The following is a 16,455-nucleotide window of genomic DNA, read 5'->3' on the forward strand; positions in this document are numbered from 1 at the left end:
TCCTCTGTCCTAATCCCAGAGGTCATTACAACCAGAGAAAAAGTGGTTGACAATGAGCTATATGATGGGTGGGTGCTGCCCGCAGGGTTTCTCCCCTTATTAGTCTTATGTTGTTTGATGGCAAAAGTAATACATGCTCAATGTAAATTTCAAACAATGCAGAAATGTGTAAGACACATAGAAAGTAAACACCCAACAATCCCATCCCCCAAATATAATCTTTGTGATGAATAGTCTTCACTTGGGAAGGTGAGAAGAGGCAAATATAATTCCAGACTTTTTTGCATACAAGTTCCAAATGCACACACACTTTTCAAAAACTAAAATTGGATCATATAATATTATCGTACAAACTGCTCTTTAAAGACTGTCTTAGAGACCTTTCCAGGTGAAAACACATGGACCTACCCATTCTACCAAGTCCACTGTATGTATGGACCACAGTATATTTAGCCAGCCCCCTACTCATGGGCATTTTGGTGATTTTGTTCTTTAGTAATACAACAATGTTGCAGTGAATTTCTTTTTTTTTTTGAGACAGGGTCTCGCTCTGTTGCCCAGGCTGGAGTGCAGTGGCACAATCATGGCTTACTGCGGCTTCAACCTCATGGGCTGAAGGGATTCTCCCACTTCAGCCTCTTGAGTAGCTGGGACTATAGGCGTGTGCCACCAGGCCCAGGTAATTTTTTTGTTTGTTTTTTTATCGAGACGGGGTCTCACTATGTTGCCTGGGCTGGCCTCAAACTCCTGGGCTCAAGCGATCTGCCCAACTCAGCCTCCCAAAATGCTGGGATTACAGGCCACCACACCCAGCATAAATTTTCTTATACATCTATTTTTACCCACTGGGATATATATTTCTGTAGGATGAAGTTAAGAAAGAGGCCTGCTGGGTCAAAAGGTATGCACTTTTGAAATGATTTATCATCAATTTGCTCTCTAAAAAGAGACTATCAGTAATCCAACGAACAGTGTATGAGAGTAGCTCCTGACCCTCACCATTAGATTTACCAAGGCTCAGCTGAGCTTGGTGGCTCACACCTGTAATCCCAGCACTTTGGGAGGCTGAGGCAGGAGGACTGCTTAAGCCCAGGAGTTCAAGGCCAGCCTGGGCAATATAGTGAGACCCCTGTCCCTATTAAAAAAAAAAAAAGTGGCCGGGCGCGGTGGCTCACGCCTGTAATCCTAGCACTTTGGGAGGTCGAGGCGGGTGGATCACGAGGTCAGGAGATCGAGACCATCCTGGCTAACACAGTGAAACCCCGTCCCTACTCCCTACTAAAAATACAAAAAATTAGCCAGTGTGGTCACGGGCGCCTGTAGTCCCAGCTACTCGGGAGGCTGAGGCAGGAGAATGGCGTGAACCCAGGAGGCGGAGCTGGCAGTGAGCCAAGACTGCGCCACTGCACTCTAGCTTGGGCGACAGAGCGAGACTCCGTCTCGCAAAAAAAAAAAAAAAGTTTACCAAGCCTTAATCTATGCCAATCTAAGAGAAATAATTATTGCTTTAATGGTCATTTCTTCCATTATGACTTTAACCATCTTATTATTTACTGATTACACATTTTTTCTTTCTGAACTGCCTATTCATTCAATTATTTTAAACTAATACATATGTTGCAAATATTTTCCCAGATTATTGTTTATCTTTTGACTTCTACAAAGTTTTAAATTTGTCAATTTCTGTTTTATGGCTTCTGGGTCCTATGTCAGACTTAGGTTAATAAAACTACATACATTTTCTTCTAATATTTTTATTTAGTTTTCTGTTTTTCACTTAGATTATAAAGGAAAGAAAGAATATAAACCAATATGTTCATATTGCTTAGGCCTGGGAAGTGGCATTTTAATTTTCTTCCCCTTGCAGTTTATTAAATAAATTCTCGGCCATGTGTGATGGCTCACTCCTGTAATCTCAGCAATTTAGGAGGCCATGGCAGGCAGATCTCTTGAGCCTGAGTTAGAGATCAACCTGAGTAATGCAGGGAGACCCCATGTCTACAAATAATAAAAAAATTAGCTGGGTGTCGTGGTGCACACCTGTAGTCCCGGCTACTCAGGAGGCTGAGGTGGGAAGATTGCTTGAGCCCAGGAGGTTGAGGCTGCGGTCAGCCATGTTCGTACTTCTGCACTCCAACCTGAATGACAGAGTCTCAAAAATAAATTAAATGAATAAAAAGGGAAGACCCCTACCTACCTTGTAGGGATGGTGATGGTTTGGAGCTAATTTAAATGAAGTGCAACATGGTATTAAATAATAATGGTATTTTTTTCATAGCGGGTTTTATATTGGAAATAGTAAAAAAATTACTTGAAGTCATATCTCAATAAGGTAGCAGATTCAAGCTGAGGCATAACATTTGAGGCATACAGCAAAGTGTGGGTATATTGGAATGAGTATGGATTTTTGCGAGGCTTATAAACTGTTTCAGAGGCAGTTCCTTTTTTTAAATTTTTTTTAATTTTTTTTTTTTTTTTTTTTTTTGAGACAAAGTCTCACCCTTTCGCCCAGGCTGAAGTGCAATGGCGTGATCTCGGCTCACTGCAACCTCTGCCGCCTGGGTTCAAGTGATTCTCCTGTCTCAGCCTCCTGAGTAGCTGAGATTACAGGTGCGTGCCACCACGCCCGGCTAATTTTTTTTTGTATCTTCAGTAGAGGCAGGGTTTCACCATGTTGGCCAGGCTGGTCTCAAATTCCTGACCTCGTGATCCACCCGCCTTGGCCTCCCAAAGTGCTGAGATTACAAGCGTGAGCCACCATGCCTGGCCACTTAATTTTTATTTTTTGAGACAGAGTCTCACTCTATTGCCCAGGCTGGAGTGCAGTGGCGTGATCTCAGCTCACTTCAACCTCTGCCTCCTGGGTTCAAGCGATTCTCCTGCCTTGTCCTCCCAAGTAGCTGGGATTACAGGCGCCTGCCACCACGCCCAACTAATTTTTTATATTTTTAGCAGAGACAGGGTTTTACCATGTTGGCCAGGGTGGTCTTGAACTCCTGACGTCAGGTGATCCACCCGCCTTGGCCTCCCAAAGTGCTGGGATTACAGGCATAAACCACCACCCCTGGTCTCAGAGGCAGTTTTAAAAGGTGAATTATGAATATGTTTGAGTTGTCCCCCTGCCTCTGTCAGCCTACTTTGAAGACGACAACACTTACCTGCAATTGTTCTATTTTGTAATGTTGTTTTATTTAAGAAACAAAACAATCCTTACCCATATCTCTGGGTTTCATGCCAGCGCATCACTCTCAGGTTGTAAGCCTTAGGCCAGTGGTTCTCATGGAGTAGAACTCAGAAAGACTCTGTGGGACTCATGGCTTTCATTATAATGACTATGGCATTAAGAGAATGTTTGCAAATATATAAAGGTCTTAAGAAGAAGTCTTTGGCTGAATGCAGTGGCTCACGCTTGTAATCCCAGCACTTTGGGAGGCTAGGGCAGGAGGATTGCTTGAGCCCAGGAGTTCAAGACCCAGCTTGGGTAACATAGTGAGACTCCATCTTTACAAAAAATTAAAAAAAAAAAAACAAAAAACTGGACAGGTGTGGTGGCATGCACCTGCAGTCCCAGCTATTTGGGAGGCTGAGGTGGGAGGATCACTTGAGCCCAGGAGTGGAGGTTGCAGTGAGCTATAATCATGAACTACACTCTAGCCTGGGCAACAGAGTAAGACTCTGTCTCAAAAAGAAAGGGGGGGCCTTTCATTGTCAGAGCGGTGGGGACTTAAGACAGAGAACCACTGCTCTAGGCGCCAGGGGCTGTCACACGTAGCTCCCCAGGGCACTGGCACAGCAGCACATGCAGTATGCACCTGTCCATTCTGATGGGCACCATGCTTGGGAGTCAGTGTCTGACCTGCTGTGTCTTTTAGGGTACTGAGAGCAGTTTCATCACCTAGGTCTAGGGCAGCAGAGGACAGCACTGGGATCCAACTCTTCCATCTTGAAGTAATACCAGTGGAGAACGTCAATCCAAGTTGATCCTATACATTCACCTCAAAACTCTCTCATGTGAAAAAGTGACTCAGTCACAAAAAACAGAACCTCCTTGTTACCTTCACAGGCTGATCCTGGGCTGAATCTGTCTCACTGCCTTTTTCTTTCTTCTTTTTTTGTTTCTTTTTCTTCTTTTTGGCTCCAGTGTCATTGGCTGGACTCAAACCACTGTAACAAAAAGTAAATACTAATGCAGGGTTTAAAAAAAATCTGTTTTGTGTTACCCCTGACAAAGAGCTTTCTGTGGAGCCAGACCTTACTTAATCAAGCCTGTTGGCTTCAGAAGCAGGCTGAAGAACGCAGGTCCAGAAAGGGCATTTGGAGGACACCAGCACTCCTCCTGACTCGCGCCCCCTCGGCTTTCAGGGAGGGAGTGCTGGGCAAGGGATGTCCTATTTGTGTGAAAGGGCCTTTTCCGTTCTTGCTTTTATGTTGCTTATTTTCTTTATATTGCCAGGGTAATGGCACCAAAGACGAATGATAATTGTTAACAAGGCATTCATACCACAATACTTCCTTGAACTCTGAATGTAAAAGGATGACAGCCAAAAGGCAGTGATGGGCTTTCTGGAATGCTTTGCCCTTCCTTCCTCCACCTCCCAAATGTATTAGGTTTCATGATTTTCCCCAGCTGGATCTGGAGCACAAGACAGTATGAAAAGGGAGTGAGGGATGAGGAAAAAGGCACATTAACATTGCCACAATCTGTGTCCAAAATGGTCAATCATGAGAAATGCCCAAATCAGCCAGGCGTGGTAGCTCACACCTGTAATCTCAACACTTTGGGAGGCCGAGGCAGGTGGATCACTTGAGGTCAGGAGTTTAAGGCCAGACTGGCCAACATGGCAAAACCCTGTTTCTACTAAAAATATAAACATTAGCTGGGGCCTGGTGGCACATGCCTGTAGTCCCAGCTACTCAGGAGGACGAGGCAGGAGAACTGCTTGAACCCGGGAGGTGGAGGTTGCAGTGAGTTGAGATCACGTAATTGCACTCCAGCCTGTATGACAGACAGACCTTGTCTCAAAAAAAGGAAAAGGCAGCTATGCGCAGTGGCTCACACCTGTAATCTCAGCACTTTGGGAGGCCAAGGCGGGCGGATCATGAGGTCAGGAGATCAAGACCATCCTGGCTAACATGTTGAAACCCCATCTCTACTAAAAATACAACAAAATTAGCCGGGCACGGTGGCGGGCGCCTGTAGTCCCAGCTACTCGGGAGGCTGAGGCAGGAGAATGGTGTGAACCTGGGAGGTAGAGCTTGCAGTGAGCCGAGATCATGCCACTGCATTTCAGCCTGGGTGACAAAGCGAGACTCTGTCTCAAAAAAAAAAAAAAAAAAAAGGAAAAGGCTGGGCGTGGTGGCTCACACCTGTAATCTCAGCACTTTGGGAGGCCAAGGCAGGCGGATCACCTGAAGTGCAGAGTTCGAGACCAGCCTGACCAACATGGAGAAAGCCCGTCTCTATTAAAAATACAAAATAAGCCGGGCATGGTGGCGCATGCCTGTAATCCCAGCTACTCGGGAGGCTAAGGCAGGAGAATTGCTTGAACCCAGGAGGCGGAGGTTGTTGTGAGCCAAGATCGCGCCACAGCACTCCAGCCTGGGAAACAAGAGCGAAACTCCGTCTCAAAAAAAAAAAAGGGAAAAAAAAAAAAGAAATGCCTAAATCAGATCTGCAGGATTGAGGACAACTGTCGGCAAGCTCAGACTGAGGGATCACCACTGGCAAAACCCAGCATTAGGAATCTTGGGAAACTAAAACAACAATAGCACCCAGTTACTCCTGCCATGGAGAGATTACAAGAAACATGTGGCCGGGCGCAGTGGCTCACGCCTGTAATCCCAGTACTTTGGGAGGCCGAGGCGGGCGGATCACTAGGTCAGGAGATTGAGACCATTCTGGCTAAATGGTAAAACACCGTCTCTACTAAAAATACAAAAAATTAGCCAGGCGTGGTGGCAGGCGCCTATAGTCCCAGCTACTTGGGAAGCTGAGGTAGGAGAATGGCGTGAACCTGGGAGGCGGAGCTTGCAGTGAGCCGAGATTGCACCACTGCACTCCAGCCTGGGCGACAGAGTGAGACTCCGTCTCAAAAAATAAAAATAAATAAATTAAATAAATAAATAAAAGAAACATGTCTGTGTGTATGCACGTGTGCATGTGTGCACGTGATCAAGGGGACTTCCTTGTGCTGCTTTCCCCTACATGACACACCCAATGAATGAAGCAAAAAGTTTCTTAGCCTCATTAATGTTTTATTAAATTAAAAAATAGAGACAGGGGTCTCCCTATGTTACCCAGGCTGGTCTCAAACTCTAGGTTTGAGTGATCCTGCTGCCTTGAACTCCCAAAGTGCTGGGATTACAGGTGTGAGCCACCATGCTCAGCCTCTTAGCCACACTGAAAACTCAAAATTGGCTGGGCGCGGTGGCTTATGCCTGTAATCCCAGCACTTTGGGAAGCCGCGGCGGACAGATCATGAGGTCAGGAGTTCGAGACCAGCCTGACCCACATGGTGAAACCCCGCCTCTACTAAAAATACAAAATTAGCCAGGCGTGGAGGCATGCGCCTGTAATCCCAGCTACTTGGGAGGCTGAGGCAGGAGAATTGCTTGAACCCGGGAGGCGGTGGTTGCAGTGAGCCAATATCATGCCATTGCACTCCAGCTCTGGGCGACAGAGCAAGACTCCATCTTGGGGGAAAAAAAAAAAAAAGAAAAAGAAAAGAAAAAAAGAAAAGTCAAAATTAGGAGTCCAACCTGAGTACAGTGAATCCTAATCCGTAGAATCAGCTAAACGCAGAGGTAATTTTAACTGTATATTTTAGATAATCAATTTTCAAATAATTGAAAGGTCCAGCACGGTGGGTCATGCCTGTAATCCCAACACTTTGGGAGGCCAAGGCAGGCGGATCACTTGAGCTCAGGAGTTTGAGACCAGCCTGTGCAACATGGCGAAACCCCGTCTCTAACACAAATCCAAAAATTAGCCAGGTGTGGTGGTGCACGCTTGTAGTCCCAACTACTGGGGAGGCTGAGTTGAGAGGTTGGCTTGAAGCCTGGGAGGAGGAGCCTGCAGTGAGCTAAAATCGCACAACTATACTCCAGCCTGGGCAATACAGCCAGACACTGTCTCAAAACAAACAAACAAACAAACAAAAAAACACCAAAACCCCCAAGAATTAAAACAATATAAAATACAATTTTCCATTAACATTATGTTAAATACAATTTATAATTCAGAAAGACTTCAGGGTCTCAAAATGCCTTGGAGTTATTATGAATATTACTATCATCTCACAGACAGATACTGTGTATATATATATATATACAGGGAGAAAGTGATCTGAAATCACATGCTGCCAATTCTCTTCACAGAATGTCTTCAGATTCTCCTATCTCTTCCTGTTCCTGGGAGGAATGCTCACATCCAGACTTCATGACCTTACCCTTGGACTTAAGTTACCTCCAGCCTTTTCTGGATCTCTTTGCCTTCACAATCTTTCTGCATCACCTGAACTCTATATAGCTGTGGGACTCACCTCTGTGAAAATGGCTTTCCATGTGTCCCCCCAATGCTTGAAATCCTAGAGTAACAGCAGCTTCTTAACTTGGAAGGTATCAAGCCCAATTTTTCCCTAGGCCTATCACCCTCATTTCCCACTTACGCTGTCCACTCTTGCCTCCCACAGCTTCCATCTGGCCGGGCCTCTCAGTGCCCCTGATGCAGAAAGACTGTGACAGGGAGAGATCCAGTTAAGTCTGAAGGTTCCTTTAGTCCAAGCATAAGGTCATGAAGTCTAGATGCAAGTACACCTACTTGGTATGATATTAATGAGACCCAGAAGGCATTAACATGGAAGGAAGACTGAGAACATTCAAAGGGGAAATAAGGTAACTTCCTTAAAACCAGATGCTCAGCAAAACCCCCAAGGCCATGGCAAACAACAGAAACCATAAAGTCATTTATGGCCTAAAGATAACTTCTTCTTCTTAGTAACTCAATTTTGTTATTGCACACAGGACCATCTGCAGCCTAGGACAACTCTGTGGTTTTCCTACTCCAGATATTTTCACTTCAGTCTCAGGATTATGTGAAGCATTATAAGATTTAAAAACTGGCTCATAGGCTGGGTGCGGTGGCTCACGCCTGTAATCCCAGCACTTTGGGAGGCCAAGGCAGGCGGATCACCTGAGGTCGGGAGTTCGAGACCAGCCTGACCAATAAGGAGAAACCCTGTCTCTACTAAAAATACAAAATTAGCCGGGCGTGGTGGCACATGCCTGTAATCCCAGCTACTCGGGAGGCTGAGGCAGGAGAATCACTTGAACCTGGGAGGTGAAGATTGTGGTAAGCCAAGATTGCACCACTGTACTACAGCCTGGGCAAGAAGAGCAAAACTCCATCTCAAAAAACAAACAAACAAGACCTGGCTGATATTAGGACACAAAGCAGTGTCCCATTGTTGGATACAATTTATAATATAAATTCTTATTCATAACAGCTTTTGGAACAAATTATCTGGTCCATAACCACAAATTAGCTGGTTCCATAACAGCTTATGGAACAAATTATGGTAATATGAATCACCGTAAGAATAACTTTTTATAATTCTACAAAAGAAAGAATCAAAAAGGTAAGGTGAAGAACTGCTGTAGATTAACCAACTGGATACTTACTAAACATAATTTCACATGGGGAAGGAAAATAATTACTTCTTCCAACTTTAAAAGTCTTTACAAATACGCAAAATCACTGTAAAAACTACCTTCCTGCCTTTGTTCTTGCTATTTAGCGGAGATACTTCCATGTAGCTATCACCTCATGAACCCAATTTTTGTGGAAGGATCTTGGGCTGAACTCTTGTTCTGCTTTATGCATTGCCAATACAAGTATCTAGAAATCTCCAAGACCGAAATTAAAATCAGAGAGCAAATTTCATTTTCTTTATATTGGCTTGAATTTGTACAAGCAGCCAGTTACTGAGCAAAAATCCTGTTTCAACTTGTACATCAAGCACATGGCTGAAGAACACAGGGAAGTTGTTTTTTCTTTTCTTTTTTTTTTTGAGACAGAGTTTCACTCTTGTTGCCCAGGCTGGAGTGCAATGGCACGATCTCAGCTCACTGCAGCCTCCGCCTCCTAGATTCAAGGGATTCTCCTGCCTCAGCCTCCCAAGTAGTTGGGATTATAAGCATGTGCCATCACACCCAGCTAATTTTTGTATTTTTAGTAGAGACAGGGTCTCACCAAGTTGGTCAGTCTGGTCTCAAACTCCTGACCTCAGGTGATTCACCTGCCTCAGCTTCCCAAAGTACTATGATTACAGGCATGAGCCACCGTGCCCGGCCACTTTTTTTTTTTTTCTTTAATGAGTCATTTTCACTGAGCTACCAAGTATTGAGCCCCATCAGTGAGGACACATTATGAGTACACATAGTCTTACAGTCAACACCCCCAAACAGAAGACAACCAATTCAGCAAAACCAGACTTCCAAGGAGCCCACTCCAGTTAGCTTTCATGGTAATTATAATAATTTTAATTATTCATAGGGAACCAAGCTCAGAGGCCTTGAGAGTAGAACTTCAAAAAGCATCCTAGCAAGCCAACGCCACTTCACAGAAGAATGGCCTCAATTTGGACTAAGGGAAAACAAAACTAGAGGACCCCACAGAAGCCAGGCTAATCCTTCTCCAGGAATTTGGCATCATTTTTTGTTTGTTTCTTGATTCATGTTTTTTGTTTTTGAGATGGAGTCTCGCTCTGTCGCCCAGGCTGGAGTGCAATGGCACAATCTTGGCTCACTGCAGCCTCCTCATCACAGGTTCCAGTGATTCTTCTGCCTCAGCCTCCTGGGTAGCTGGGAATACAGGCACATACCACCATACCCAGCTAATCTGTGTATTTTTAGTAGAGATGAGGTCTCACCATGTTGGTCAGGCTGGTCTTGAACTCCTGACTTCAGGTGATCTGCCTGCCTCGGCCGCTCAAAGTGCTAGGATTACAGGCTGTGCCTGGCCTCTTTTTTTTTTTTTTTTTTTTTTGTTTTGAGACGGAGTCTTGCTCTGTTGCCAGCCTGGAGTGCAGTGCCGTGTTCTCAGCTCACTGCAACCTCCGCCTCCTGGGTTCAGCGATTCTCCTGCCTCAGCCTCCTGAGTAGCTGGGACTACCACCATGCCCGGCTAATTTTTCGTACTTTTAGTAGAGACGGGGTTTCACCATGTTGGCCAGGCTGGTCTCGAACTCCTGACCTCATGATCTGCCAGCCTCGGCCTCCCAAAGTGCTGGGATTACAGGCGTGAGCCACCGCGCCCAGCCATTTTTTTTTTTTTTAAGACAAGAGTCTCGCTCTGTTGCCCAGCCTCTAGTGCAGTGGTGTGATCTCGGCTCACTGCAACCTCCACCTCCCAGGTTCAAGCAAATTCTCACACCTCGGCCTCCTGAGTAGCTGGGATTACAGGCGCCCACCATCAGGCCCAGCTAATTTTTATATTTTTAGTAGAGACGGGGTTTCACCATGTTGGCCAGTCTGGTCTTGGACTCCTGACCTCAAGTGATCCACTCACCTCAGCCTCCCAATGTGCTAGGATTACAGGCGTGAGCCACCGCACCTAGCTGTTTGTTCATTTTTGAGACAGGGTCTTGCTCTGTCACCCAGGCTGGAGTGCAGTGGCACGATCATGGCTCACTGCAGCCTCCAACTCCTGCCTCCAACTCCTGGCTCAAGCAATCCTCCTGCTTCAGCATCCTGAGTAATTGGGGCTACAGGTGTGCACCACCATGCCTGGCTAATTTTAGGCTGGGCTCAAACTCCTGGGCTCAAGCAATCCTCCTGCCTTGGCCTCTCAAAGTGCTGGGATTATGGGAATGAGCCACCGTGCCTGGCTGGCATCCTTTTTAAAGGGATTTGAAGTCCACACCCACTGGGTGGGAATCCTAGGGCATGCTGCGATTCGGCACACTGAAACAGAAATCTCTCACAGATCTAAGCTGCCAGTCACCTTATTTCAAACTGAGATTGGCCAGAACCAGAATCTTAGAATACAGCAAACCAAAGTCCAACTTGTTTCACTTGGTTCCAAAATAAAGAGTAGAGAATTCAGTAAAGTTTGCCTTGGTGCAGCGACAGAAGTGCCTCCTCCCCCAGAAGGCAGATGGCAGTTCATACAAAAATTGTGAGACTTACATTCTAAAGTTGATCAACTCAAGAAGTCATCAATGACCAACCTAGCAAATACAGGGTGAATTAGAATAAAAGATCCAGGAACAGAGCAGAAAAGCAATCAAGAAATGTCATCTCGGCTGGGCGCGATGGCTCACGCCTGTAATACCAGCACTTTGGGAGGCCGAGGTGGGCAGATCACGAGGTCAGGAGATCGCGACCATCCTGGCTAACATGGTGAAACCCCGTCTCTACTAAAAAACAATACAAAAAAATTAGCTGGGCGTGGTGGTGGGCGCCTGTAGTCCCAGCTACTCGGGAGGCTGAGGCAGGAGAATGGCGTGAACCCAGGAGGCGGAGCTTGCAGTGAGCGGAGATCCAGCCACTACACTCCGGCCTGGGCGACTGAGCGAGACTCTGTCTCAAAAAAAAAAAAGTCATCTTTTAACGAAGACCAAAATGTTACAAGTTCAAAGATGTAAGACATCCTAAGGATGCTCCTGTATAAATTCAGACCTTGGGGAGGAGATGGAAAACGAACTTCAGTACTTATTTCTAGAAATAGAGCACAATGCTGGGTATGTGAGCGGGTGGGAGGTAAGGGTAAGCTGGCAGATGAACGGCAGGAGAAGAGGAACTTCTAGACAACAGGAGCAGCGAGGGTCCATATGTGGGCCTCCTCTCAGTCTTACTGGATGATGCAATCCACTCAAAACTGCATGCCTGGGAAGAAAAAGCTCTATCATAGGGGAGGGGAAGCTGAGCTTCCAACACTGGAATCTCAGAACCATCTGGCTTAACTTGTTGTTTACAGATGAGGAAACTAAGGCCCAGAGATGTGAGGCAAATTGGTTATCAACCAACCAACTAGCATCTAGGGAGGAGCCATCAATCTCTAAAGACTTGGCTTGGGGCCATTTCCCCCCAAAGGCTATGGCTTCGTTCCCTATAAGAATTGATTTGAGAATCCTCCAAAGCCAAGAGAATATTGTTTCCTCACACTGGGCTATAGAACACAGCTTTGGTGTTTGAGAGGAGCAAGCATTAGAAGTAATGAGGAAAGTGAGTCATGTTTTATCCAGAAAGTCAGCTCTGACTATTCCAGTTCTCTGATGTCTGCCTGTTTTAAAACTATAATCTCCTAAAACACTTAATATATAATAATATATTGCTTTCTTGGTTTCCCAATGACATTAACAATTTCCTAAGAATAGGGACTACATCTTTTTTTTTTTTTGAGACAGAGTCTTGCTCTGTTGCCCAGGCTGGAGTGCAGTGGCGTCATCTTGGCTCACTGCAACCTCCGCCTCCTGGGTTCAAGCGATTCTCTTCCTTAGCCTCCTGAGAAACTGGGATTTCAGGCATGTGCCACCATGCCCGGCTAATTTTTGTATTTTTAGTAGAGACAGGGTTTCACCATGTTGGCCAGGCTGGTCTCGAACTCCTGGCCTCAAGTGATCTGCCTCAGCCTCCTACAGTGCTGGGATTATGGGTGTGAGCCACCGCGCCCGGCCAGACTACATCTTATACAGCTGTTTCCCACAGCGCCTCTAGTTGTGCTGAGCACACAGTTAACAGTTCAACAATTATATGCTTGACTGATGCTTTACAGGCATAATAGACTAAAATAAGACCTTGAAAAGCTAGAGCCCAAAAGAGGGTCAGCAAAACATCTTCAGTTCTGTTTGCACAGGACAGCTGTGTTAATATTCTATGAGAGCAATGGAAATGCTGTGCTCTTGAGCTACTGATTGGGATTTTAAATTATCAACTTTCTTTTTTTTATTAAAAAAAATAGGCCAGGCGCGGTGGCTCACGCCTGTAATCCCAGCACTTTGGGAGGCCGAGGCGGGTGGATCACGAGGTCAGGAGATCGAGACCATCTGGCTAACATGGTGAAACCCCGTCTCTACTAAAAATGCAAAAACTTAGCCAGGCATCGTGGCGGGCGCCTGTAGTCCCAGCTACTCGGGAGGCTGAGGCAGGAGAATGGCGTGAACCCGGGAGGCGGAGCTTGCAGTGAGCTGAGATCGCGCCACTGCACTACAGCCTGGGCAACAGAGAGAGACTCTGTCTCAAAAAAAAAAAAAAATTGGCCAGGTGCGGTGGCTCACACCTGTAATCCCAGCACTTTGGGAGACCAAGGTGGGTGGATCAGCTGAGGTCAGGAGTTTCAGATCAGCCTGGCCAACATGGCAAAACCACATCTCTACTAAAAAAATAGAAAAATTAGCCAGGTGTGGTGGTGGTACACGCCTGTAATCCCAGCTACTTGGGAGGCTGAGGCAGAAGAATCGCTTGAACCTGGGAGGGGGAGGTTGCAGTGAGCTGAGATCACACCACTGCACTCCAGCCTGAGTGAGACTCCATCTCAAATAAAAAAATACTGAGTTTTTTTTTTTTTTTTTAAAGACAGTTTCTTACTCTGTTACCCAGGCTGGAGTGCAGTGGCACAATCATGGCTCACTGCAGCCTCAACCTCCCAGGTTCAAGCGATCATCTCACCTCAGCCTCCTGAGTAGCTGGGACTACAGGCGTACGCCACCATACCTGGCTAATTTTTATATGTTTTGTAGAGACAGAGTTTCTCTATGTTGCCCAGGCTGGTCTTGAATTCCTGGACTCAAGCTATCCACCTGCCTCAACTTCCCAAAATGCTGGGATTACAGATGTGAGCTACCACGTCCAGCCCTAATTTTCTTATTCATTGTCTTCTCTCTCCTTAGGCTCTGTCCTACTCCTTGAGAAGTTAAAACAGGCCAGCCAGGTGTGGTGGTGTGAACTTGTAGTCCCAGCTACTCAGGAAGCTGAGGCGGGAGGATCTCTTGAGCCCAGGAGTCTCACGATGTAGTAGTGCCCCACGACCACGCTTGTGAATAGCCACTGTACTCCATCCTGGGTGACAAAGTGAGACCCCATCTCTAATAAGTAAATAAAGCACAAACAAAAAAGCTCTACTGTAACTACTTCTAATGGTTTCAATGTCTTAAACACAGACCACAGGTTTACAACATAAGAAAAAAAAGTTTGGGAAATAAAATTCACAAATTTGGCCACTTTTCTTTTTCACTATAGCTCTCAGATCTCATGGCCACTTGCTTTTTACTTTTATTTTTCAAAGGCTAGTCAAGTGAAGCAGTGGGAGTGGAAAAGGAACAAAGAAATCTATAGCTGGTTATGACAAATTAGTCGTAAACACCACTGCACTTGGACCAGCCACCACTTGTTTTCTACCACTGAAAAAAAAAAAAGACAGGAGTTAGAGATCAGCCTGGGCAACATAGTGAGATCTTGTCTCTACACACACAGACAAAAAAATTAGCCTGTAGTCCCAGTCACTCGGGAGGCTGAAGTAGGAGGACTGCGCCATGGCACTACGATCTGGGTGACAGAGTGAAACCTTGCCTCAAATAAAAAATGAATTTTTTGGGCAGAAATTCAAATATTCCAGAGAAACTTATTAAAATAAACTCTAACCTCTAATATCCTTTTGATTCTACTTTTAGACATCAGGAAATCCTTTTGCAAATCAATTAACTCTTGAAGTATGGTAAGTTCACTAATAATCCTATTAGTACTCAGAAAGACCAAAGAGAGGTGAATGAAATGGCAAAGATGCCCAGAAGGAAATGACATGGCATGAATCAGTATCAGCTGTCTAGTCTCTGTACTTCTGCGGCTAAGGATCACTCAGTGCAATACCCCCAACTCCGCACATTCCCACCAATTAGTTATATCAAAAACTGCTTGTGAATCCCAAATGATGGGAAAAATAAAAACACTTTAGTACTGCCATCAAGGTACCCTGGGGCTGGGCACAGTGACTCATGCCTGTAATCCCAGCACTTTGGGAGGCCAAGGCGGGCAGATCACCTAAGGTCTGGAGCTCGAGACAAGCCTGGCCAACATAGCGAAACCCTTCTCTACTAAAAAATACAAAAATTGGCCAGGCGCAGTGGCTCACGCCTGTAATTCCAGCTCTTAGGGAGGCCGAGGCGGGCGGATCATGAGGTCAGGAGATCGAGACCATCCTGGCTAATACGGTGAAACCCTGTCTCTACTAAAAATACAAAAAATTAGCCGGGCGTGGTGACAGGCGACTATAGTCCCAGCTACCCAGGAGGCTGAGGCAGAAGAATGGCGTGAGCCCAGGAGACGGAGCTTGCAGTGAGCCAAGACCACGCCACTGTACTCCAGCCTGGGCGACAGAGCGAGACTCTGTCTCAAAAATAAAAAATAAAAATTAGCTGGGCATGGTGGCGGGTGCCTGTAATCCCAGCTACTTGAGAGGCTGAGGCAAGAGAATCGTTTGAACCCAGGAGGCAGAGGTTGCAGTGAGCCGAGATTACGCCACTGCACTCCAGCCTGGGTGAAAGAGTGAGACTCCATCTCACAAAAAAAAAAAAAAAAAAAAAAAAAAAGGTACCCTGGGAGGTCTGTGAAGAGAACAGCAGGTTATAAAAAGGGATTACAAAAGACCACTTTTGCTGCCACCCTCGGCCCTCCCTGGGACAGTAAGCCAGAGTACTGAGGGTGAACAAGCCAATTCTTGTCATGGACGATAACTGCTTTTTAGAGGTCACAAAAGCTCTGGTATACTAAACTCCTTAAAACCGGAATGAGACAAATGTGTATATTCCACACTGAGTTTGTTTGGCGAGTTAGACTTTGACTTTGCAACTCCAAGGTAAAATCAAATGCTGTTCAGAGACCATTATCAAGAATATGTTGAGCAGTGGCTCAATGCTGGCAGAAATCTCACCCACTAGAATGACTTTTTTTTTTTTTGAGATGGAGTCTCACTGTTGCCAGGCTGGAGTGCAGTGGTGCGATTAGAATGACTTCTGAAAAAAATATTTGTCTATCATGGAGAGACAAACTGGGTCCCAAGTTTGGGAACGTCCATAGGCTGTTAAATGGAGCCAAAGATAGGATTCACACTGCTGCAGACTCAAGATGCAGAACTCAATTCAGCAGGGGAAAGAAATCTAGCAAGTTCAGAATGGATCCTCTGAGATGTCAAAGAGACCAGTGGAGATGCAAATCTCAAGCCTCACTATAAAAACTAAAGTCTGGCTGGGCGCAGTGGTGGCTCATGCCTGTAATCCCAGCACTTTGGGAGGCTGAGGTGGGCAGATCACGAGATTAGGAGTTCCAAGACCAGCCTGGCCAAGATGGTGAAACCCCATCTCTACTAAAAATACAAAAATCAGCTGGGCATGGTGGCATGTGCCTGTAGTCCCAGCTATCCAGGAGGCTGAGGCAGGAGAATCACTGGAACCTGGGAGGTGG

General features: G+C 45.8%; 1 protein-coding gene across 2 annotated transcripts in view; it reads right to left on the bottom strand.

Moving 5' to 3' along the window:
* NMT1 (N-myristoyltransferase 1) overlaps positions 1-16,455 on the bottom strand; it is a 44,826-nt gene that overhangs the window by 20,277 nt on the left and 8,094 nt on the right. The window contains exon 2 of one of the 2 annotated variants that reach the window (XM_016931615.4): positions 4,056-4,164. The exons of the other annotated variant lie outside the window; for it this stretch is intronic. Coding sequence (XP_016787104.2) covers positions 4,056-4,164 — 109 coding nt within the window. The remainder of the gene's footprint in view (positions 1-4,055; positions 4,165-16,455) is intronic. 2 annotated transcript variants of the gene reach the window in all.

Source organism: Pan troglodytes, chromosome 19 (assembly GCF_028858775.2).
Source record: "Pan troglodytes isolate AG18354 chromosome 19, NHGRI_mPanTro3-v2.0_pri, whole genome shotgun sequence".
Taxonomy (NCBI): domain Eukaryota; kingdom Metazoa; phylum Chordata; class Mammalia; order Primates; family Hominidae; genus Pan; species Pan troglodytes.